Source organism: Harpia harpyja, chromosome 10 (genome assembly GCF_026419915.1).
Source record: "Harpia harpyja isolate bHarHar1 chromosome 10, bHarHar1 primary haplotype, whole genome shotgun sequence".
Classification (NCBI taxonomy): Eukaryota; Metazoa; Chordata; class Aves; order Accipitriformes; family Accipitridae; genus Harpia; species Harpia harpyja.
This window is the reverse complement of record NC_068949.1, coordinates 1,045,689-1,067,764: the sequence shown is the minus strand read 5'-3', so window position 1 is coordinate 1,067,764 and position 22,076 is coordinate 1,045,689. Positions and strand designations below refer to the sequence as shown.

Genomic DNA, 22,076 nt, shown 5'->3' with positions numbered 1-22,076 from the left:
CCGGTCCCGGTCCCGTTCCCCACCCCACCCGGGGGTTTGGGGGGGGGGGGGGCAGAAATTCCGGCCCGGCTCCGTGGCAGGAAACTCCGTGGCTCCGTCACGACCGGGGGAGGCGAAATCCCCGTGGGGAGGGGAGGCGGGGGGGGGGGGGGGCACTTCCCCTCCGCCGTGACGTCACCGCCGGGCACCCAACTCCCCTCCCCCCCCCCCAAAATTGCTCCCTAGGGTGCTAAAGGGACCCAAGTGTCCGGGCACCCAAGGATGGGGGGGGGGCTGGGGCAGTCCCCGGACCTCTGCGTCCCAATTCCAGCCCCCCCCCCCCCCTTCCCGGTGTCCCCCGGGCTCCCCCCGCCCCCGGTTCCTCCCCGGTCTGTCCCCCACCCCCGGTGCCGGTCTGTCCCTACCCCCCCCCGCCCCTCCCCGGTGTCACCCGGACCCGCCCCGGTCCCACCCAGTGTCCCCCCCCCCCGGTGTCAATCAGCCCCCCTCCAGTGTCAATCAGCCCTCCCCGGTGTCAATCTGTCGCCCCCCCGTGTCAATCAGCCCCCCCCCGGCGTCAATTTGTCCCCCCTCCAGTGTCAATCTGCCCCCCCCGTGTCAGTCTGTCCCCCCCCAGTGTCAATCTGTCCCTCCCCGGTGTCAATCTGACCCCCCCCGGTATCAATCTATCCCTTCCCAGTGTCAATCAGCCCCCCCCCGGTGTCAATTTGTCCCTCCCCGGTGTCAATCTGTCCCCCCCCGGTGTCAATCAGCCCCCCCCGGTGTCGGTCTGTCCCTCCCCGGTGTCAATTTGTCCCCCCCCGGTGTCAATCTGTCCCTCCCCGGTGTCAATCTGTCCCCCCCCCCCGGTGTCAATCTGTCCCCCCCCGTGTCAATCAGCCCCCCCCGGTGTCGGTCTGTCCCTCCCCGGCCCCCCCGGCCCCTCCCCGACCCCGCCCGCTCCCCCCCGGTCCCTCCCCTGTCCCTCCCCCCGGTGTCCCCATCCCCTCCCCGGTGTCCCCGTCCCCTCCCCGGTCCCGTGTCCCCCCCCCGGTCCCTCCCCGTCCCTCTATAAGGCGGCTCCGCCGTTCGGTCCCCGCCACGATGCCACCGCTCGTCGACCCCGAGACCCCCCCGCTGCCTCCCTGCCCGTGCCGGTGTCCATCCCGGTGTCGGTGCCGGTGCCGGTACCGGAGCCGGTGTCGTCGCCTCCTCCTCCCGGTTCTCGGAGCCGCCGCTCTCGGAGCCGCCGTCGCCGCCGCCACGGTCACCGTCATCCTGGGGGTGAGCCCCGGGGGGACCCCGCCGCAGGTGGGCACCGGGAAAAGGGGGGGCTGGGGGTCCGTCCGTCCGTCCGGGTACGCGGTTGGCCAGGTGTCTGTCTGTCCGTCCTGGTGGCCGGGCGTCTGTCCGGTTGTCCCAAGTGTCCGGGTGTCCGTCTGTCTGGTTGTTCCGGGGGGTCTGTCTGGCCGGTTGTCCTGGTGTCCATCCGTCTGGGTGTCCATCTGTCTGGTTGGCCAAGCGTCCTTCTGTCCAGGTGTCCATCTGTCTGGTTGTCCAGGTGTCTGTCTGTCCATCTGTCTGGTTGTCCAAGTGTCTGTCTGTCCATCTGCCCATCTGTCCAGGTGTCCATCTGTCTGGTTGTCCAGGTGTCTGTCTGTCCATCTGTCTGGTTGTCCACCTCGCTGGTTGTCCAAGTGTCTGTCTGTCCATCTGCCCGTCTGTCCAGCTGTCCATCTGTCTGGTTGTCCATCTCTCTGGTTGTCCAGGTTTCTGTCTGTCCGGGTGTCTGGGTGTCCATCTGTCTGGTTGTCCATCTGTCCAGTTGTCCAAGCCTCCATCTGTCCAGGTGTCCAGGTGTCTGTCCAGTAGTTCTGGTGTCCATCTGTCTGGTTGTCCATCTCTCTGGTTGTCCAAGTGTCTGTCTATCCCGGTGTCCGTCTGTCCAGTTGTCCTGGCGCCTGCCTGTCCATCTGTCCAGGTGTCCCTCTATCTGGTTGTCCATCTCTCTGGTTGTCCAACTGTCTGTCCTGGTCTCCATCCCTCCATCTGTCCGGTTGTCCAGGTGTCCATCTTGTCCAGATGTCTATCTGGCCCAGTGTCTGTCTGTCCTGGTGTCCATCTATCTGTCCGTCCCAGTGTCCATCAGTCTGTCTGTCCATCACTCTGGGTGTCCGTCTGTCTCGGTGTCCATCCATCCAAGTGTCCGGTCGTCTGTCTGTCCAGGTGTCCGTCCAGGTGTCCATCTGTCCATCCGTCTGGGTGTCCATCTGTCTGGGTGTCCAGTTATCAGTCCGGGTGTCCATCTATCCACCCATCCCGGTGTCTACCTGGGCGTCCAGTCGTCCGTCTGTCTGTCAGGGTGTGCATCTAGGTGGCTGTCCAGATGTCCATCCAGGTGTCCATCCACCTGGGTGTTCCTCTTGCGCAGGGGTCTGTCCGTCTGTCTGTCTGTCTGCATGTCCATCGGTCCGGGCGTCTGTCCACATGTCTGTCTTTCCAGGTGCTGTCCTGGTCTGGCTGTCCGTCCATCCATCCGTCTGTGTACCTGTCTGTCTGTCCGGGTGTCCATCCCACTGTCTGGGTGTCCCTCTGTCCTGGTGTCTGCGCCGGTGTCCATCCACCTGGGTGTCCATCTGTCTGCCCAGGGGTCCGTCCATCTGTCCAAGTGTCCCTCTGGGTGTCCATCTGTCTGGGTGGCCATCTGTCTGAGTGTCCGTCTGTCCATCTGGGTGTCTGTCCAGCTATCTGTCCATCCCTCTGGATGTCCACCCACCCGGGTGTCTGTCCATCCGGGCTTCCCCCCCCCCCCGCCCCCCATCCTTCTGGGTGTCCGTTCCTCCGCGTGTCCGGGCGTCCATCCGGGTTGCGCATCCTGCTGGTGTCCGTCTGTCCCCAGGGACCCACGGGGTGTCCATCCACCTGGCTTGGGGGGGGAAGGAAGGAAGATGCATCAGGCCTCCAACACCCCCCCCCCCCACCCCGTGCCTCAGTTTCCCATCCCCAAAGGCACCAAATCCTCCCCCACCCCCAAATCCAGGGGTCGCCCCCTCCCCTGGGGACCCCCCAAAATACCCCACGGGGTGCTGGAAAGTCCCCAAATCCCGATGCGACACCCAACTTCCCCTTCACCGGGGCGGGGGGACACACGACTCATGGAGATGAGGATGCTCGACTCCTTCCCGTCCCGCTGACACTCTCTTTCCTCTTCCTCGCAGGCTGCTACGGCCGCCCACATGCTGCTGAGTGCTGGTAAGTCCCCCAGGCCTGAGGCCACGGTGAGGGGCTCCAGGGAAAGCGGTGGCGGGGGGGGACACACACACGACGGGGGGGGGGGGGGGGTTAGTCCTTCCATAGGCGGCTCGCCCAGTCATCTCGAAAACTGTCGCGCGGGTTCCTCCTTCCGCCCTCGGAGAGGAAACATCAACCCTGGCCTGGAGCATCTGGGGGTGTCACAGGGCGGCCGCGGTGCCCAGGGCGTCATGGAGTGTCCCCAGGGTGTCACGGAGCATCCTCTGTCCCTGTGGTCCCCAGGGTGTCACGGAGCATCCTCCATCCCTGTGGTCCCCGGGGTGTCACGGAGCATCCTCTGTCCCTGTGGTCCCCAGGGTGTCACGGAGCATCCTCCATCCCTGTGGTCCCCAGGGTGTCACGGAGCATCCTCCGTCCCTCTAGTCCACGGTCCTCGGGGTGTCACAGAGCATCCTCCGTCCCTCTAGTCCACGGTCCCCGGGGTGCCACGGAGCATCCTCCATCCCTGTGGTCCCCGGGATGTCATGGAGCATCCTCCGTCCCTGTGGTCCCCGGGGTGTCACGGAGCATCCTCCGTCCCTGTGGTCCCCGGGATGTCATGGAGCATCCTCCGTCCCTGTGGTCCCCGGGGTGTCACGGAGCATCCTCCGTCCCTGTGGTCCCCGGGATGTCATGGAGCATCCTCCGTCCCTGTGGTCCCCGGGGTGTCACGGAGCATCCTCCATCCCTGCCGTGTCACAGAGCATCCCCTGTCCCCGGGGTCTCACGGAGCATCTTCTGTCCCTGTCATCCCCTGGTCCCATCCCAGGTACCCCTGGGTGGGCTGCAGTGCCTCGGGGGCATCGAGGAGGGCTGCAGCACCATCTCCCGTTGGGGGCACCCACTACCAAGGAGGAGCACCCATTTCCCATTGGGGACACCTCTTTCCCATTGGAGACATCCCATGTCCCATCGGGGTCACCCCATATTCCATCAAGGACCTCCATCTCTCACCGGGGCACCCATCTCCCATCAGGAGCACCCATCACCGACCGGGATCACCCACCACCCCTCTCCCTTCTTCTCCCCCCCCCAGGCTCCTTGGTGGTGCCATCAGGACTCGGTTGGCGCTATGAGGAAGGCATCAACGGCGTCTTCCTCAGCAGTGACGTACAGATGACAGCCGGGAAGCTGCAGGTGACAGCGGGTGGCCTCTACCTCTTCTACGGCCAATTTGCCGTCACCTGCACGGCATCAACCTGTCCCCCCGGCACCGTCACCCTCCAGCTCCGACATGACGTTTCACGGCACCCATTGCTCACCGTGCCGTTGGCGCTACCCGACAACGCGGGATCCGATCCGGCACGGTCTGGTTTGGCCCAAGCCGTCGGGCAACTCCGACGTGGGGATGTCCTCCGCCTGGAGCTGGCTGGGAATATATCTGGGGACGGGTGGCAGCTGGCACAGGACAAGCGGGAAAGCAATTTCGTAGGGCTGCTGCGTATCGCCGGGGGGTGATGCGTGGGGTGGCAAGGGGGTGACCGGTGGGGTTTGAGGCTGGTCACCCTCCTGGTTGGAGGTTGGGGACATCTGGGGACATTGCTGACTTCCATGCCTGGAGATTTGGGTCCCCAGACCCCCATGACCAGAGATTTGGGGACATCAAGGGACGTTGCTGACCTCCATGCCTGGAGACTTGGGTCCCCAGACCCCCGTGACCAGAGATTTGGGGACATCTGGGGACATTGCTACCTCCATGCCTGGAGATTTGGGTCCCCAGACCCCCGTGACAAGAGATTTGGGGACATCTGGGGACATTGCTACCTCCATGCCTGGAGATTTGGGTCCCCAGACCCCCGTGACAAGAGATTTGGGGACATCTGGGGACATTGCTACCTCCATGCCTGGAGATTTGGGTCCCCAGACCCCCGTGACAAGAGATTTGGGGACATCTGGGGACATTGCTACCTCCATGCCTGGAGATTTGGGTCCCAGACCCCCGTGACAAGAGATTTGGGGACATCTGGGGACATTGCTACCTCCATGCCTGGAGATTTGGGTGCCAAGACCCCCATGACCAGAGATCCGGGGACATCTGGGGACATTGCTACCTCCATGCCTGGAGATTTGGGTCCCCAGACCCCCATGACCAGAGATTTGGGGACATCTGGGGACATTGCTGACCTCCGTGCCTGGAGATTTGGGTGCCAAGACGCCCGTGACCAGAGATTTGGGGACATCTGGGGACATTGCTGACCTCCGTGCCCGGAGATTTGGGTGCCAAGACCCCCGTGACCAGAGATTTGGGGACATCTGGGGACATTGCTACCTCCATGCCTGGAGATTTGGGTCCCCAGACCCCCATGACAAGAGATTTGGGGACATCTGGGGACATTGCTACCCTCCATGCCTGGAGATTTGGGTGCCAAGACCCCCATGACCAGAGATCTGGGGACATCAAGGGACATTTCTCGCCTCCGTGCCTGGAGATTTGGGGTCCAGAGACCCCCCCGCTTGGAGGTTGGGGACATCAAGGGACTTCGCAGAGCCTCATGCTGGAGACCTGGGGACATCAAGGGACCTTGGACACCCCCATGCTGGCCATTTGGGGACCCCAATGCTGGACACTTGGGGACACCAAGGGACCTCACAGACCCCCATTTTGGGGACACTGGGGACACGTGGGGGGTCCCTGCTGGTCCCACCCCCCCCCCAGCCGGCCTGGGGGCACCCCTCCCCCCCTAAATTATTATCCGGTGCTCGGAGCCGCTTTATTTATTGTTTAATAAATTTATTTATGATTCCCAGTGTCCCAAAATGGCCTTAATTCCCCCCCAAAAAAGTGGGGACCCCCCCCCGGAGCCACCCCCCTCCCAGGGGTGTCACTGGCCTGGCCGCCTGGGTTGCCACACGTTCGTGCAGAGCTTTGCGTGTGTGTGCGCACGCAAATACACGCGCACATACGTGTACACGCACAGACGTGTGCGCATGCGAACACACATACGTGAGCACACGGGCAGGTGCGGGTGCATGCATGTGTCCGTGCACGTGCACACGCATGCACAAATGCGTGTGCGCATGCACGGGCATGCGCAAAAGCAAGAACGTTTGCAAATGCACATACGTGTGCACGTGCACATACGTGCGCCACGCACAGGCGTGTGCAAATGCAAATACGTGTGCAATGCACGTGCACGTGCAAATGCAAATACACGTGCGAATGCCAATCTACATACGTGTGCATAAGCACACGCGTGGGCAATCCCCGCCCCGTGCCCCACTTTCTTAGGTGCCGCAGTCCCGCTGCTTAGAGGAAAAAAAAAAAAACAAACAAAAACAAACAAAAAAAAAACCCCAAGCGTCTGGGTTTTGCAAGGGGGGGGCCCCAACCCCCACGGCCCCCCCAGTCCCAGTTCCCCCCCCCACCGCTGTGGCCTTATCCGGCCCCCAGCAGCAGGAAATCCTCCCCGTGTCACACTCGCACGAGGGCCGTGCACCGCTTGCACGAGGAGGTGGAAGGGACCCAGGTCCTGGGGGGTTGGGGGGGGTGACGACAGGCATCTGGGGTTCAATTGCCCCCCCCAAATCCTGGATTCATACACCCCCCCCCCCCAGAGCAGGGAGAAAACGGGGGGCACAACCTCATAGCAGCCAGCAGAGAATCTCCACTCCAAAGGGTAAAGGGCGCTTGGGAACTGGGAAGGGCTGGTTTGGCCCAATCCCCCCCCTCCAAATAGCCCCTGATCCCCCCAAAATTGCCCTTGAGCCCCCCCGAATTTCTCCTAACCCCCATTTTTCCTCCCTATTGCCCCTCCCAGACCCTAGATTTGCCCCTGCACCCCCAAATCTGCCCCGGCCCCACCCAATATACTCCAGTCCCCCCCCACTTTGCCCCTGCACCCCCAGATTTGCCCTGACCCCCAACATTTACCCCCAAATCCCCCAGACACCCCAAATTTGCCCCAGCCCCCCACTTTGCCCCACACCCCCAGATTTGTTCTGACACCCCCAAATTTGCCCTAGACTTCCCCAATCTGCCCCTGAACACCAATATTTGCCCCAGACCCCCCCAATTTACCCCAGACCCTTCCAATACACCCCAGCCCCCCCAATTTGCCCCTGCACCTCCAAATTTGCCCTGACATCCCCCAGTTTACTCCTGCACCCCCAACATTTGCCCCAGCCCCCCCCCAGTTTGCCCCAGCCCCCCCAATATACCCCAGACCATCCCCCAAATTTGTCCTAGACTACCCCAATCTGCCCCTGCCCTCCCAACATTTACCCGACCCCCACAATTTTCCCCAGGCCCCCCCAATATACCCCAGACCCCCCCAAATTTGCCCTTGCCCCCCCCCCAATTTGCCCCTGCACCACCCCTTCATCAAATTCTGGCACCCAACAGTTTCTCTTCACTTTTATTTTTAGCTCAGAATGCGGAGGGGGTCAGGGTGGGGGACTCCCCGGGGGGGTCCCCCAATTTGAGGGGGGGGTCCCCCAACCCCTGCCTGGCCCCACCTGGGGTGAAACTGGGGCACAGCAGAGCTGATGCTGGGTGAGGGACCCAGGCACACGTCAGGGGGCAATCCTGGGGACGGGATCGGGGTTTGGGGGCCCCCCCCTGAATATCAGGGTTAAACCCCTCCACAAATAAATAGGTAAAAAGAGGTCCCAGGGGTCTGGGGGGGGGTTGCTCTCAGTATCGGTAGCCCCCCCCCATGCACAACCTTATACGAGCCATTGGAGAATCCACACTGTTCTCCAGTCCAGAGCCTCAGGGACTTCAGCGGGGGGGGGGGGGCAGCAAAAAGGGTCTTGGGGGGTCCCTTGGGGGTCCGGAGAAGGACCCAGGCATCCGGGTGGGTCAGGGTCCAGGTCTGGAGGGTCCGGGTCATCAACAAACCCATGCACAACCCTATACGAGCCAGTGGAGAATCCCCACTGGGCTCCAGTCCTGAGCCTCAGGGATGTCGGGGGGGGCGGTCAAAGGGGGCTCCTCAGGATTCCAGTGAGGGACCCGGTGGTCCAGGTGGGTCAGGGTCCAAGTCTGGAGAGTCCAGGTCATCAGCATCCCATGCACAATCCTATAGGAGCCACTGGAGAATCCACAGCACGGTTTCCACCCCCCCCCCCCTGCCTCCCGGACCTCAGGGATCTCAGGAGGGATAAGTGGGATTCCAGCAGGCTTCCAAAAATCAACCCAGGCATCCGGATGGGTCAGGTTGGGGTTTGGGGGGGGGTATCAACCCACTGACACCCCATGCCCAACCCTATACGAGCCACTGGAGAATCCACACCTACCCACACCCCTCTTCCCGGACCTCAGGGATCTCAGGAGGGATAAGTGGGATTCCAGCAGGCTTCCAAAAATCAACCCAGGCATCCGGATGGGTCAGGTTGGGGTTTGGGGGGGGCGTATCAACCCACTGACACCCCATGCCCAACCCTATACGAGCCACTGGAGAATCCACACCCACCCACACCCCTCTTCCCGGACCTCAGGGATCTCAGGAGGGATAAGTGGGATTCCAGCAGGCTTCCAAAAATCAACCCAGGCATCCGGATGGGTCAGGTTGGGGTTTGGGGGGGGCGTATCAGCCCACTGACACCCCCATGCCCAACCCTATACGAGCCACTGGAGAATCCACACCCACCCACGGCCCCCCCCCCCCCCCCAGGAACGCCAGGGGTGACAACCAAGGTCCCACCAGACCTCCAATACCCCCCCTCACCCCCCCCAAATTTACACCATAAACATCCCAAAATAGGAACGGGTGCCATCCACTGCCCGCACCAACTCGGGTGCCTGCACCCGGGTGAAGACCTCGTCCCCCATTTCGAGGCGCACGAGTCCCCCCAAAAAGCTGTGCCGGGCCCAGGGGACCCCGTGGGCTTGGGGACAATAAACCACCTTATTCACCAGGAGATCGAGGACACCGGGATAACGGGGCGTTCGTTTGTGGATGCCGTGGAGGGTGGCGGCACGCGTCGGGCACCCGGGAGCACCCAGTTGCACCTTGGCGTAGACGAAGTAGAGACCGGGCTGACGGCAAACGAGGGAGCCGCCGCGGTAGCCCAGACCTCGGATGAAGGCCCACGATTTGCCGGGTTCCCACCGAAGGGACCCGTTGGGTTGGGACGAGACGTCGGCGCCGGCTGCGGGGAGGAAGACGAGGGGTCGGGGGGGGCTGAGCACCCCAAAACCTTCCAGCACCCACCTATCTATAGGGGCACCCAGGCATCCAGGGTGCTGACCCCCCCCCAAACCTTCCAGCACCCACCTATCTATAGGGGCACCCAGGAATCTGGGGTGCTGACCCCCCCCAAACATTGCAGCACCCACTTATCTATAGGGGCACCCAGGCATCTGGGGTGCTGACCCCCCCAAAACCTTCCAGCACCCACCTATCTATAGGGGCACCCAGGAATCTGGGGTGCTGACACCCCCAAAACCTTCCAGCACTCCCCCATTATCTACAGAGGCATCCAGGCATCTGGGGTGCTGACCCCCCCCCCCAAACATTCCAGCACCCACTTATCTATAGGGGCACCCAGGCATCTGGGGTGCTGACCCCCCCCCAAACCTTCCAGCACCCACCTATCTATAGGGGCACCCAGGCATCCAGGGTGCTGACCCCCCCCCCAAACCTTCCAGCACCCACCTATCTATAGGGGCACCCAGGCATCTGGGTTGCTGACACCCCCAAAACCTTCCAGCACTCCCCCATTATCTACAGAGGCACCCAGGCATCCGGGGTGCTGACCCCCCAAAACCTTCCAGCACCCACCTATCTATAGGGGCACCCAGGCATCTGGGGTGCTGACCCCCCCCAAACCTTCCAGCACCCACCTATCTATAGGGGCACCCCAGGAATCTGGGGTGCTGACCCCCCCCAAACCTTCCAGCACCCACCTATCTATAGGGGCACCCAGGCATCTGGGGTGCTGACCCCCCCCAAACCTTCCAGCACCCACCTATCTATAGGGGCACCCAGGCATCCAGGGTGCTGACCCCCCCCAAACATTGCAGCACCCACTTATCTATAGGGGCACCCAGGCATCTGGGGTGCTGACCCCCCCAAAACCTTCCAGCACCCACCTATCTATAGGGGCACCCAGGAATCTGGGGTGCTGACACCCCCAAAACCTTCCAGCACTCCCCCATTATCTACAGAGGCATCCAGGCATCTGGGGTGCTGACCCCCCCCCCCAAACATTCCAGCACCCACTTATCTATAGGGGCACCCAGGCATCTGGGGTGCTGACCCCCCCAAACCTTCCAGCACCCACCTATCTATAGGGGCACCCAGGCATCCAGGGTGCTGACCCCCCCCCAAACCTTCCAGCACCCACCTATCTATAGGGGCACCCAGGCATCTGGGGTGCTGACACCCCCAAAACCTTCCAGCACTCCCCCATTATCTACAGAGGCACCCAGGCATCCGGGGTGCTGAACCCCCAAAACCTTCCAGCACCCACCTATCTATAGGGGCACCCAGGAATCTGGGGTGCTGACCCCCCCCAAACCTTCCAGCACCCACCTATCTATAGGGGCACCCAGGAATCTGGGGTGCTGACCCCCCCCAAACATTGCAGCACCCACTTATCTATAGGGGCACCCAGGCATCTGGGGTGCTGACCCCCCCAAAACCTTCCAGCACCCACCTATCTATAGGGGCACCCAGGGTGCTGACCCCCCCAAACCTTCCAGCACCCACTTATCTATAGGGACACCCAGGCATCCGGGGTGCTGACCCCCCCCAAACCTTCCAGCACCCCCCCCATTATCTATAGAGGCACCCAGGCCATCTGGGGTGCTGACACCCCCCCCAAACATTCCAGCACCCACTAATCTATAGGGACACCCAGGGATCCAGGGTGCTGACTCCCACCCCCAAACTTTCTAGCACCCCCCCATTATCTATAGGGGCACCCAGGCATCTGGGTCCCCAACCCCCCCAGTGGAACTCCCCCCCCCCAGAGCGACCCAGGCATCCTGGCTCCCCACCCCCCCCCCCATCGGAAACTTCCAGCACCCCCCCACATTTTTCCACCCCCACGGAGGGACCCAGGCGTCTGGGCCACCCACTCCCACCCGCCGGTTGGGGACCCGGGCGTCTGGGCCCCCCCCTTTGCCCCCCCCCCTTACCTATCAGATGAGCTGCTGGCTTCTTAGTTGGGGGGCGATCTGCAAAGGGAACCCAAGGTGACGTCCAGTGTCCCCAGGGTGGTGGCACCCATGTCCCCAGGGTGGTTGCCACCCAAGTCCTCAGGGTGGTGGCAACCCATGTCCCCAAGGTGGTGGCAACCCATGTCCTCAGGCTGTGGGGGGGTCCCATGGCCCTGGGGTGGTGGCACCCATGTCCCCAGGGTGGTGGCACCCATGTCCCCAAGGTGGTGGTACCCATGTCCTCAAGGCAATGGCACCCATGTCCCCAGGGTGGTGGCACCCGTGTACCCCAGGACCCATTTTTGGGGACCCACCTTGCTGCACCTTCTCCGACAGCGGCCGGTCCCCACTCGCCTGCGGACACCCACATGGGTCAGGGGACACATGGGGACACGAGGGCACACGGGGACATGGTGACGTGGTGGGATACGGGGACGAAGTGGGACGTGGGGGGACACGGGGACACGTGGGGGCATGCGTGGGTAGACACGCACCTGGGTACGGGGACACACGTGGGGGGACACAGATGTGCACGTGGGGACACGAGGGGACACCTGGGAATACACGAGGGGACACAAGAGGACACGGGGACGCTCACGCCGGGATACATGGGGACAGAAGAGGGGACAGCGGGACACACAAGGGGACACGCACACACGTGTGCACCGCCACGGCCCCCTCCCACGCACACGTGGTGTCACCCACTGCCACACGCACACGCGTGTCCCTCCAGCCATGTCTTGCCCACGTACGAGGTGTCCCCATCCCCATCGTCCCCGTGTCTCCCTGTACCACTGTGTCCCCCGTGTCCTCGTGTCCCCCACATGTCCCTGTGTCCCTGTATATGCCCATGACCCCCATGTCCCCCCATATCCCCTATGTCACCCATGTCCCCAATATCCCCCATGTCCCTATATCCCCCCACGTCCCTATATCCCCCCACATCCCCCCATGTCCCCATGTCCCCAACATCCCCCATGTCCCCCCATGTCCCCCGCATGTCCCTGTGTCCCTGTATGTCCCCAACATCCCCCATGTCCCCCTATGTCCCTATATCCCCCCACATCCCCCCCATCCCCATGTCCCCAACATCCCCCATGTCCCCCTATGTCCCTAAATCCCCCCACATCCCCCCATGTCCCCAACATCCCCCATGTCCCCCCACGTCCCCCGCATGTCCCTGTGTCCCTGTATGTCCCCAATATCCCCCACGTCCCCAACATCCCCCATGTCCCTATATCCCCCATGTCCCCCCACGTCCCCATGTCCCTGTATGTCCCCAACATCCCCCACGTCCCCCACATGTCCCTGTATGTCCCCAACATCCCCCATGTCCCTATATCCCCCCACATCCCTCCATGTCCCCATGTCCCCAACATCCCCCATGTCCCCCCATGTCCCCTGCATGTCCCTGTGTCCCTGCATGTCCCCAATACCCCCCCACGTCCCCAACATCCCCCATGTCCCTATATCCCCCCAGTTCCCCCCATGTCCCCCGCATGTCCCTGTGTCCCTGCATGTCCCCAATATCCCCAACATCCCCCATGTCCCCCTCTGTCCCTATATCCCCCCACGTCCCTGTGTCCCCATACGCCCCATGTCCCCCCCCCCCCACTCCCACGTCCCCCAAGCCCCCCCACATGCGTGCGTGTCCCCCCCTCCCCCCCCAATGTCCCCACGTCCCCTCTCACCTGCAGCCGCGCTGTCACCCTCTGCAGCTCCCCCCGGACCCCCGCCAGCACCCAGCCCTGCACCGCCACCGCCACCAGTGCCAGGGCCACCAGTGTCCCCAACACCCAGCGTCCCCAAGCCCCCCCCCGGACTCGTCGCCGCCACGCCGGGACGGGGGGGGTGGCAGCACCCATGGGTGCCCTGGGGGGGGGTAGCGGTGGCCAGGGCCCCGCCAGGGCGAAGACGCCGTCCCCCATGGGCCACCCCCGGTGTGTCACCCGCCGTGTCACCCGCCGTCCTGGGGACCTGCACCCGCTTTATGGGCCCCGGAGGAAACGGGGCCCACGTCACCCGTCGGTGTCACCACCCCGGGGTGGCTCCCCCTGTCATGGGGACACGGCGGGGGGGGGACGGGGGGGGGGGGGACGTGGCCACGTGGCATCACCCACCCTCCCGGTGCCACCGCTGTCCTAAAGGGTCCTTGTCCCCTCCACCGCAGTGTCCCCATGGTGTCACCCCCTTTGTGTCCCCGGGGGGGGGGTCTCTGGATGTGTGTGTCCCCCCCCCCCACGTCCCCAACGCTGTGGCCCCCCTGTGGCGTCCCCTGCACTTTCCCCATGGGGACCACAGAGGTGCCACCGCATCACCCCACTTTTGGGGACATCGGTGACATCCCCAGGACTGGGGATGTCCTGAGGGTCACCGGTGTCCCCAGGGCCACTGGGGGGGGGGGGTGTCCCCATCCCCAGGGGCTACTGCAGCTGGGGACATCAGGGACACCACTGTCACCCTGTCCCCACGGTGGCCCTGGGATGCTGGGGACAATTCGGGGATGCTCCGGAGGGACAAGTTGGGGACAGCTTGGGGACACTCCCAGCTGTCACGTGTCCCCACGGCGAGGCCGATGCGGAAAGCGGCAGGACATGGGGTGACACCGCGGCGTGACACGGGGTGGGGTGACACCGCGGCGTGACACGGGGTGGGGTGACACGGGGGGGGGGTGTCACCCACCCGGTGACACGGGCTCCCGGCCACCCCCACACACACACCTTGTCCCCAGCACTGGGGACACCGTGGAGCCGAGGGGGACACACGCTTGGCTGATTGCACGCTGGCAGACGCTTGCACGCGTGTTCACGCGCGCGTGCAACACGTTTGCACCGCGCACAGGCCGGCGCACGCGTGCGCACGTTCACGCATGCTTGTGCCCTTGCACGCAGGCATCAGGCACGCGCGTGCTTGCGCACAGGTGGACGCGCCTGTCGTGCGCGCACACGCTTGCGTCATGCACGCTCATGCATGTGCACTTGGGCTATTGCACGCTTGCACCATGCACGAACACACTTGTGCACGTGCACGCGCACACTCGTGCTAGCGCGCAAAACGCGTGCTAACGCACGCTTGCGGCGCGCGCACGCGCCTGCGCCGTCGCCCACTTGCACCGTGCACGCTCGTGCTCGTGCTCCCAGCGCTGTGCGCACACGCTTGTGCAAGCGCTCGTACTCCCCCGCTACACGCCTGTGCACGCGCCCACGCGCGTTTGTGGCCGCGTGGGTGCACGCGGCCCCGCTTATGCATGCGCCCACGCGTTTGCACCCACGTGTGCGCCCACGTGCGCGCCCCACGCGTGTGCACCGCCGTGCCCAGGGCTGCTCCGGCTGCGGACGCCAGATAAGTCACCGGAAAACGCCGCCCGTGCGAGGCCTTGCTGGGAAGGCAGGAAACCACCGGCTGCGGCACCCAGCCTACCACCACCGGGTGCTGGGCTTGGGTGCTGAGCGCTGGGCGCCCAGCAGCACCCTGCACCGAACGCCGTGCAGCAGCGTGCAGCACCGTGCACCGCCCGCCGTGCTGCACCGTGCACCGAGGGCGTGCAGCGCCGTGCACCGAGGGTTGCGCGGCACCGTGCGCCGAGCGGCGCGCGGCACCGCGCGCTGAGGACCGAGCACCGAGAGGTGGCCGGCGCTGTGCGCCGAGAGCCGTGCACCAAGTGTCGTGCAGCGCCGAGGGTTGCGCGCCGAGCGGCACCGTGCACCGAGCAGCACCATGCGGCGAGGCTGCGCGCCGAGTTTCCTGCAGCACTGTGCAGCGAGGTTCAGGCCGTGGGAGCCGTGCAGCACCGTGCACCAAGGACTACGCACCGAGCGCCGTGCAACGCCGTCCAGCACCGAGGGGCGTGCAATGCCGGGTGCTGCACCACGCAGCGAGCGCCGTGTACTGAACCCTGAGGGTCTCATCCAGCCCCCAGTATGGCCCCATACAGTCCCATAGGTGCCCATATGGTCCCAGAGAGGCCTATACGGTCCCCTAGGGCCCTGTATGGCCCTACAGTCCCCTATGGAGTTCCCAAGAATGCGTGGTCGCCTATGGAATCCCCACAATCCCATCATTCCCCATAAGGTCCCCATGATCCTGTGGTTCCTTACGGAGTTTTCCCAACCCTGTTGTCCCCTACAGGGTGCCTACAATCTCGTCATTCCCTCCGGAGTCCCCGTCATCCCTTACAGGGTTCCCACAGCCCCGTCATCACCTACGGAGTCCCCGCATCCCCCACGGTACCTCCAAGACCCTGCTGTCCCCTAGGGCGTACCCACGTCCCCGTAGAGCCCAAACGATCCTGTTGTCCCCTATGAAGTTCCCATGACACCTATGAAGTCTCCGCAGCCCCGCTGTCCCCTAGGGTGTCCCCACGGCTCTGTCATCCCCTACAGGGTCCTCACACCCGCAAAGAGTCTCCATGACACCATCATCCCCTACGGAGTCCCCACGTCCTCTATGGGGTCCTCACAACTCCATTGTCACCTACAGAGTCTCCGTGACCCCTATGGAGTCCCCACAACTCTGTTGTCCCCTACAGAGTCTTCACGACCCCATTGTCCCCTACGGGGTCCCCGTGATCCCATCATCCCTTACAGGATCGCCATAGATCCGTCATCCTCTACGGAGTCCCCATGGCCCCTATGGTGTCCCCAAGACCCCATCATCTCCTACGGAGTCCCCCCAATCCTGTTGTCCCCTACAAAGTCCCCATGGCCCCTATGGTGTCCCCAAGACCCCATCATCTCCTACGGAGTCCCCCCAATCCTGTTGTCCCCTACAAAGTCCCCATGGCCGCTATGGTGTCCCCAAGACCCCATCATCTCCTACAGAGTCCCCCCAATCCTGTTGTCCCCTACAAAGTCCCCATGGCCCCTATGGTGTCCCCAAGACCCCATCATCTCCTATGGAGTCCCCCCCGCCACCCTCTTGTCCCCTACAAAGTCCCCATGACAACTACGAAGGCCTCACCACCCTGGTGTCCCTTATGGTGTCCCCATGACCCATTGTCCCCTACAGTGTCCCCACATCCCCCTGACACCCTCACCATGCAGATCCAGAGCCAGGCTGTCAGAAAGGACTTTTTTAACCCAAAAAAAAAAGAGGGGGCAACAGGGAGCAGCGGGGGGGATGCAGGCACCCATGGGTGGGGGGGTACGCGCTCAGGATGGACACCCAAACATGGTCATGGCCTCGGCAAACTCAACAAAGTCCTGGCAGAGGGGTTGCAGGTCGGCGTCCTGGCATGCCTCCTCCGAGGGCCATGCCTCCAGCCACGTGTCCTTGCCGATGAGGTAGGAGAAGCTGGAGACAGCGAGGGGACAGAGGGGACACGGGTCAGAAGGAGGTGGCACCCTGAGGGGGGGGGGATGACACACAGGGATGGACAATGGGATGCACAACCCTGTACAAGACGCTGGAGAATCTTGGGCTTGGGGGGGGGATATGCCTGTGTATTCAGGTGTCAGCGTCTCCTTGTCCATGTGTCTCTGTGTCCCCATGTCCCATTTACTCATGTCCCTAATGTCCCACGTCTCGTGTTCCCATGTCCCCCCAGATGCGGCCCCATCCGTGTCCCCACACGTGTCCCCATGTCCCTACCGGCTGCCGGTGGCCCACAAGTCGCTTGCCAGCCCCCAGAGCAGGTAGTCCTGGCCGACCTGGAGCCTCAGAGCGTCTCGGCACTGCCAGTGGCTGACGAAGGTCCGGTTGCTTCCTGCTGGGTCCTCGTCGGTGCCTGTCCCAAGGGAGGACACACAGGTGACCGGTCACCTCCACCCCAACACAACAGGGACACCCACGTCCCGCAGCGGGGACTCTCAATCTCCAGGGAGCTGCTGGCACCCTTGGTGGCACCACCCCATTGGTGTCATCAGCCACGGGTGACACCAGTTCCCTTCAGCTCTCCCCAGCACCCTTGGGTGACACCAACCCATTTGGGTGTCCCCAGCACCGCTGGTTGATGCCAACCCACCTGGGGGCCCCCAAGCCACCCTAGTGACACCAAGCCACCTGGGTGTCCCTCCCCTTGGCTGTCCCCCATCCCTAGGTGACCACCACCATGTCCCTCAGGGTGGCTTTGTCCCCCACCCCTGGGGTGCTCGTACCCATCTTGATGACAGAGAGAATGGTCATGATGTAGTTGTCGTGGGTCGGCGACTGCTCCATTGCCATCAGCTTCACCTTGTACACTGGAGAGGGGGACATCACCGTGTCACCCCCACCCCTAGACAGCACCCTCACTCCAGGGTGGCCCCTCTGCATGTGGGGGGGCCCTCTGTCCTCCCCCCTTCCTCCTCATGTCCCTCTAAATCCCCATGTCCCACCGTAGTCAACTCCCGGCTCGCAGGCGCGCTTAATGCGTTGGTTGACGGTGATCGGGACGTCTTGCTTGTGCTGTACGAAGCAGTTTTCTGCAGGGACACGGGGACACGGCCATGACAAGGTCTATTGTGGTAGTGACATGTCCCATCATGGCAGGGACGTGTCTCCATCACAGTCATGACACGTCCCATCACAGCAATCATGGCCATGATGTGTCCCATCGTGGTAGGGGTGTTGACCCAGTCTGTCCCCACGTCCCTGTGTCCCCACGTCACCTTCGGCGCAGCGGCACACATCCCCGTAGCAGATCTTGCTCAGTTGCCCGCTGTTCTTGTCCGGATGGTAGAAACGGGTACAGCGGTCATCTGCAGGGACACAGGGACATGAGGGGGACACGAGGTTGGGGGCGGACACAAGGAGAAAGGACCAGTGGGAGACATGGGGACAGAGCGGTGACATTTGGAGGGAGAGGGTCAGCAGGGGATGCAAGGGGACATGGGGACGCAGGCATGGGGAGAAGATCAGCAGGGACATGGTAGGACAAAGGGACAGGAGGGGACACAGAGGGAGGACACGGGTGAGACTTTGTGGAAGCGGGGGGGGCACAGAGGAGAGTGCGGGGGTGGAGGGGACCTGAGGGTGACACAAGGGGACATGGGGCGCACCGATCTTGTAGTAGCTGTAGACGGTGACGGCCGCGGGCTGGATCAAGCCCACCTGGAATCGCTGGTGGGCCCTGAAGGAGAAACACTCCTCGGTCTTGTGCGAGATCTGGGCACGGGGACACAGGGACACGGGGATGGCAGTCAGCCAGGCTGGGAGTCAGCGTCCCAACCCCCAGCCTGGCCCCGTCCCCATCCATGTCCCCATGCTGTCCCTATCCATGACCTGGACCCGTCTCTGTCCTTGTCCCCACCCCGGGACCCTTTTCCTGTCCCCACCTCTGCCCCCATCCATGTCCCCAACTTCATTCCCATCTCTGTCCCTGTTCCAGTCCCTATCCATGTCCCCAACCCCACCTGCATCCCCACCCCTGTCCCCATCCATGTCCCCAGCTTCATCCTCATCTTTGTCCCCATCCCGTCCCTGCCCATGTCCCCAACACCATCCTCTGCCCATCATTGTCCCTCTCCCTGTTCCCATCCCTGTCCCATCATGTCCCCATCCCTGTCCCATCTTGTCCCTGTCCCCATCCCTGTCCCATCATGTCCCTGTCCCCATCCCTGTCCCATCTTGTCCCCACGCCCCTCACGTCCCCACCTTGTCGAGGTAGATGACGAGGTTGCTGCGGTCCGACTGCGCTTGGTCAATCTCAAACTTGGAGATGTACCTGTCCACCCCATCTGTGAGCTGGGGACAGGGACACGGTGACACTGGGCATGCAGGACACGCGGGGACACGCAACCGCATCGGGATACAGGGATGTACGGGCACACAGGGACACGGTGATGCTGGCCACATGGGACACGCAGGGACACATGGCCATGGCAGGATGCAGGGGACTTGCAGAGATTTGGGGACATGGGGATGCAGGGACAGTGACACCAGGGGACGTGGGGACACACAGCCATGGAGGGAAAGGCAGGGACACAGGGATGCAGTGGCACAGGGGAATACGGGGACACAGTGACACATAGGGATGTGGGGACACAAGGACATGGGGGGGACACATGGGGGGGACACATGGGGGTTAGGGAGATGTGGAGACACGGCGAGACAGGATGGCGCAAAGGTGCAAGGTCCTGTGTCTCTGCCAGGTCCCGCCATGTGTCCCCATGTCCCCGTGCCGTGTGTCCCCATGTCCCCGCACTCACCCTCTTCAGGTCCTGGAGGTCAGGTGAGAAGCCTGTGAGCATGGTAACGTCAAGAATGGACATGGTGGCATCCACGTTGTCCAGGTACCTGTGGGGACAGGGCTGAGGCCACCCGCCTGTCCCCAACTGCCTTATAGTCCCCAGCATCCCCATCCCTGATGTCCCTGTTCCCAAGGATCCCTCTGGGACAAGGTGGGGCTGAGCCCTGTTTGTCCCCAACGTCCCCATCCTTTTCCCTGATGTCTCTGTCCCCAGTATCCCCAGTATCCCCATTCCTCTTCCTATCTCCAATGTTCCTGACGTCCCCAACGTCCCCAGCCTGTCCTACCTGGTGCAGATGGTGATCTTGATGGAGCGGAGGATGCCATCCTGTTCCTTGCCTGTGGGGGGACATGGGGACAATGAGGGGACATTGGGGGCATCGAAGGGGACATGGGGTGCCATGGAGGGTACTCATCGAGGACATGGGGAGGGATACAGGTGGACATAGTAAGGACGTGGGGGGGACATGTGGGGGACTCACCTCTGTTCACATCCTCCACCTGCACCCGCAGGTCAAAATTGTCACACTTGTTCTCCTTGTCGGGGACCTTGGCATTGTAGATGGTCACCACTGTCATTGTCCCCTTGCCTGTGCCCTCAGCTTTCACCGTGAAGTCCTCGTTGAACTTGGTCTGCAAGAAGAGGGGACACTGGGGAGGGACAGGGACATCCCCTGGGAGGGACACGGAAGGAATGGAGCATCCTGGGCCATGGAGGCATATGGGAACATGGAGGGGTGTAGAAGGGACAGGGACATCCCCGGACAAGGTGGGGACAACAGCACTGCAAGACAGAAAGGGGACAGGGACATTGAAGGATATGGAGGGCACGAGGAAATCGGAGGGCATGGAGGGACGTGAAGGGGACAGGGACATTCCAGGTCACAGCAAGGGAGGGGACAAGATCAGGCTGGGACATGGAAGGACACGGCAGGGACTTCCCAAGCCTTGGAAGGACGCAGAGGGGACAGGACATGGAGGGAACGTGGAAGGGACAGGGACACCCAAGGCCAAAGCGAGGGGACAAGATTGTCCCAGGACATGAAGAGACACAGAAGGGACAGGGACATCCCGTGGACAGCAACAGCAGGGCGAGCAGTGCTGCATCCCCATCGTCCTGATGGTGACGGTGACAACAGTGACCAGGGTGCCGGTACCTCAGCGGAGCGTGCCACCAGGGCGTTGCGGTTCTCGATGCGGTAGGTGATGGCGCTGGCACGGCGCGGCAGCAGCACCGACACATCGAGGTTGAGGTCGAGCTGCCGCGGAGTCGCCACTCCATAGTGGGCCAACGCTTGGAATACCAGGATGGTGGCCTGCAGGGACATCTGTGTCACCAGGGCTTGGGGACACCGTCCGGAGCATCCCCAAAGTCCCCTGGGTGGCCCTGAGCCCAGGGTGACCCCAAGTCCTGGGGCCACCTGATATCACCTAGAACATACCCTTGGGGGTCTTATGGAGCAGAGGTGTCCCCCAGGGACAGGATGTGTCCCTGAGGGTCCCCAGGGCCTGGAGATGTCCCCAGGGACTAGAGTGTCCCCCAGGGACAGACCTTTTGGGTTTTACAAAGCCCTTTAGATCCTGTGGGACCAGGAGTGTTCCCCAAGGACATGCCGTGTCCCTGGGCGTCCCAAGGGCCCTGAGGTGACCCCCAAGCCCCGAGGGGTCCCACGGGACCAGAGGTGTCCCCCAGGAGACATGCCATGTCCCTGGAGTCCCCAGGGCCACACGGTGACCCCTCGACCCCCAACAGAGCCCCCAGCCCCTATCTCCCTGTCCCCCTTCCCCATGGCAGAAGGTGCCAGGACAGCACCTATGGGTGCCAGGGGGGGTCCGTAGCCCACCTGAGTGGATCCGTAGCCACCACCAAAGTAGTTCTGCTGGGCAAGCCAGCGGGCCACCGGCCCTGTCAGCTCCGGCTTCTCCATTTGCAGCAAGGCCAACAATGCATAGGACGTCCCCTCGATGTTGTAGGTACGGGCGTTGCGTTCCTCCCAGCGTTTGCCCTCTGGGGTGACATGGGTCCCTCAGCACCCTCTAGGGATGATTTCGTCCCCCCACCAGGTAACCCATAATTACCTCCCCCACCCCCCAGTTTTGTCCCCCCTGGTGAGACGTCACCTTTGGAAAACTTCATGAGAACTTTCTCGCTTTTGAGTTTCCCTGTCAGGGCCAAGGCATAGGAGGTCAGTGCCACCGTGTAGGGTCGGGTCAGCGACTGGTACCTCCGGGCAAGGTAGTCGGCGGCTTTGGTGATGCTCCCATCCAAGCTCTGGGTAGAAAGGATGGTAAGTTTGGATTCTCAGGTGGCTGCTATAAGGGTAGGGCACCTCGTCTTGAAGCACTGTCCTTCTACGTGACGGGTGCCAGTTGTACCCCCTCTCCCCATGTGGGGTTGAGGACTGGGCCACTCACGTTGATGTGGTCCTTGCAGACCTCCCGGGACTCTTGCAGCGCAATGAGGACAAAGGCTGTCAGTGACACCTCGGGCTCGGCACCCTGGTAGCCACCCTGCATAACAAAATGGAGGGG

General features: G+C 63.0%; 3 protein-coding genes across 3 annotated transcripts in view; 1 reads left to right on the top strand and 2 right to left on the bottom strand.

Moving 5' to 3' along the window:
- Positions 1 to 143: 143 nt before the first annotated feature.
- C3 (complement C3) overlaps positions 144 to 22,076 on the bottom strand; it is a 33,122-nt gene continuing 11,189 nt past the window's right edge. Inside the window, exons 27-41 of the mRNA XM_052798963.1 lie at positions 21,960 to 22,055; positions 21,666 to 21,816; positions 21,389 to 21,552; positions 20,702 to 20,860; positions 20,027 to 20,177; positions 19,832 to 19,883; positions 19,504 to 19,591; positions 18,950 to 19,039; positions 18,355 to 18,460; positions 17,965 to 18,054; positions 17,692 to 17,778; positions 17,473 to 17,556; positions 16,967 to 17,102; positions 16,506 to 16,669; positions 144 to 155 (exon numbers count right to left, since the gene is read on the bottom strand). Of these exons, the coding sequence (XP_052654923.1) occupies positions 16,528 to 16,669; positions 16,967 to 17,102; positions 17,473 to 17,556; positions 17,692 to 17,778; positions 17,965 to 18,054; positions 18,355 to 18,460; positions 18,950 to 19,039; positions 19,504 to 19,591; positions 19,832 to 19,883; positions 20,027 to 20,177; positions 20,702 to 20,860; positions 21,389 to 21,552; positions 21,666 to 21,816; positions 21,960 to 22,055 (1,596 nt within the window). The 3' untranslated portion in view covers positions 144 to 155; positions 16,506 to 16,527. The remainder of the gene's footprint in view (positions 156 to 16,505; positions 16,670 to 16,966; positions 17,103 to 17,472; positions 17,557 to 17,691; positions 17,779 to 17,964; positions 18,055 to 18,354; positions 18,461 to 18,949; positions 19,040 to 19,503; positions 19,592 to 19,831; positions 19,884 to 20,026; positions 20,178 to 20,701; positions 20,861 to 21,388; positions 21,553 to 21,665; positions 21,817 to 21,959; positions 22,056 to 22,076) is intronic.
- LOC128146946 (uncharacterized) lies at positions 1,038 to 4,945 on the top strand. The gene is made up of 3 exons (XM_052798970.1): positions 1,038 to 1,290; positions 3,198 to 3,231; positions 4,307 to 4,945. The coding sequence occupies exons 1-3, from the start codon at positions 1,084 to 1,086 to the stop codon at positions 4,726 to 4,728; spliced, it is 663 nt and encodes a 220-aa protein (XP_052654930.1). The 5' UTR covers positions 1,038 to 1,083; the 3' UTR covers positions 4,729 to 4,945.
- On the bottom strand, positions 8,937 to 13,327 carry LOC128146945 (tumor necrosis factor ligand superfamily member 14-like). The gene is made up of 4 exons (XM_052798969.1): positions 13,069 to 13,327; positions 11,692 to 11,731; positions 11,357 to 11,395; positions 8,937 to 9,363 (listed from the first exon to the last, which is right to left on the bottom strand). The coding sequence occupies exons 1-4, from the start codon at positions 13,303 to 13,305 to the stop codon at positions 8,951 to 8,953; spliced, it is 729 nt and encodes a 242-aa protein (XP_052654929.1). The 5' UTR covers positions 13,306 to 13,327; the 3' UTR covers positions 8,937 to 8,950.

What these genes read in the sequence shown, in the direction of transcription:
- LOC128146946 (XM_052798970.1), top strand. Translation starts at nt 1,084, where the DNA reads ATGCCACCGCTCGTCGACCCCGAGACCCCCCCGCTGCCTCCCTGCCCG. An exon ending in CCGGGGGGACCCCGCCGCAG is followed by an intron (nt 1,291 to 3,197) that starts GTGGGCACCGGG and finishes TCTTCCTCGCAG; the next exon opens with GCTGCTACGGCCGCCCACAT. An exon ending in CCACATGCTGCTGAGTGCTG is followed by an intron (nt 3,232 to 4,306) that starts GTAAGTCCCCCA and finishes TCCCCCCCCCAG; the next exon opens with GCTCCTTGGTGGTGCCATCA.
- LOC128146945 (XM_052798969.1), bottom strand. Translation starts at nt 13,305, where the DNA reads ATGGGGGACGGCGTCTTCGCCCTGGCGGGGCCCTGGCCACCGCTACCC. An exon ending in GGGTGACAGCGCGGCTGCAG is followed by an intron (nt 11,732 to 13,068) that starts GTGAGAGGGGAC and finishes GGGTGTCCGCAG; the next exon opens with GCGAGTGGGGACCGGCCGCT. An exon ending in GCCAGCAGCTCATCTGATAG is followed by an intron (nt 9,364 to 11,356) that starts GTAAGGGGGGGG and finishes TCCTCCCCGCAG; the next exon opens with CCGGCGCCGACGTCTCGTCC.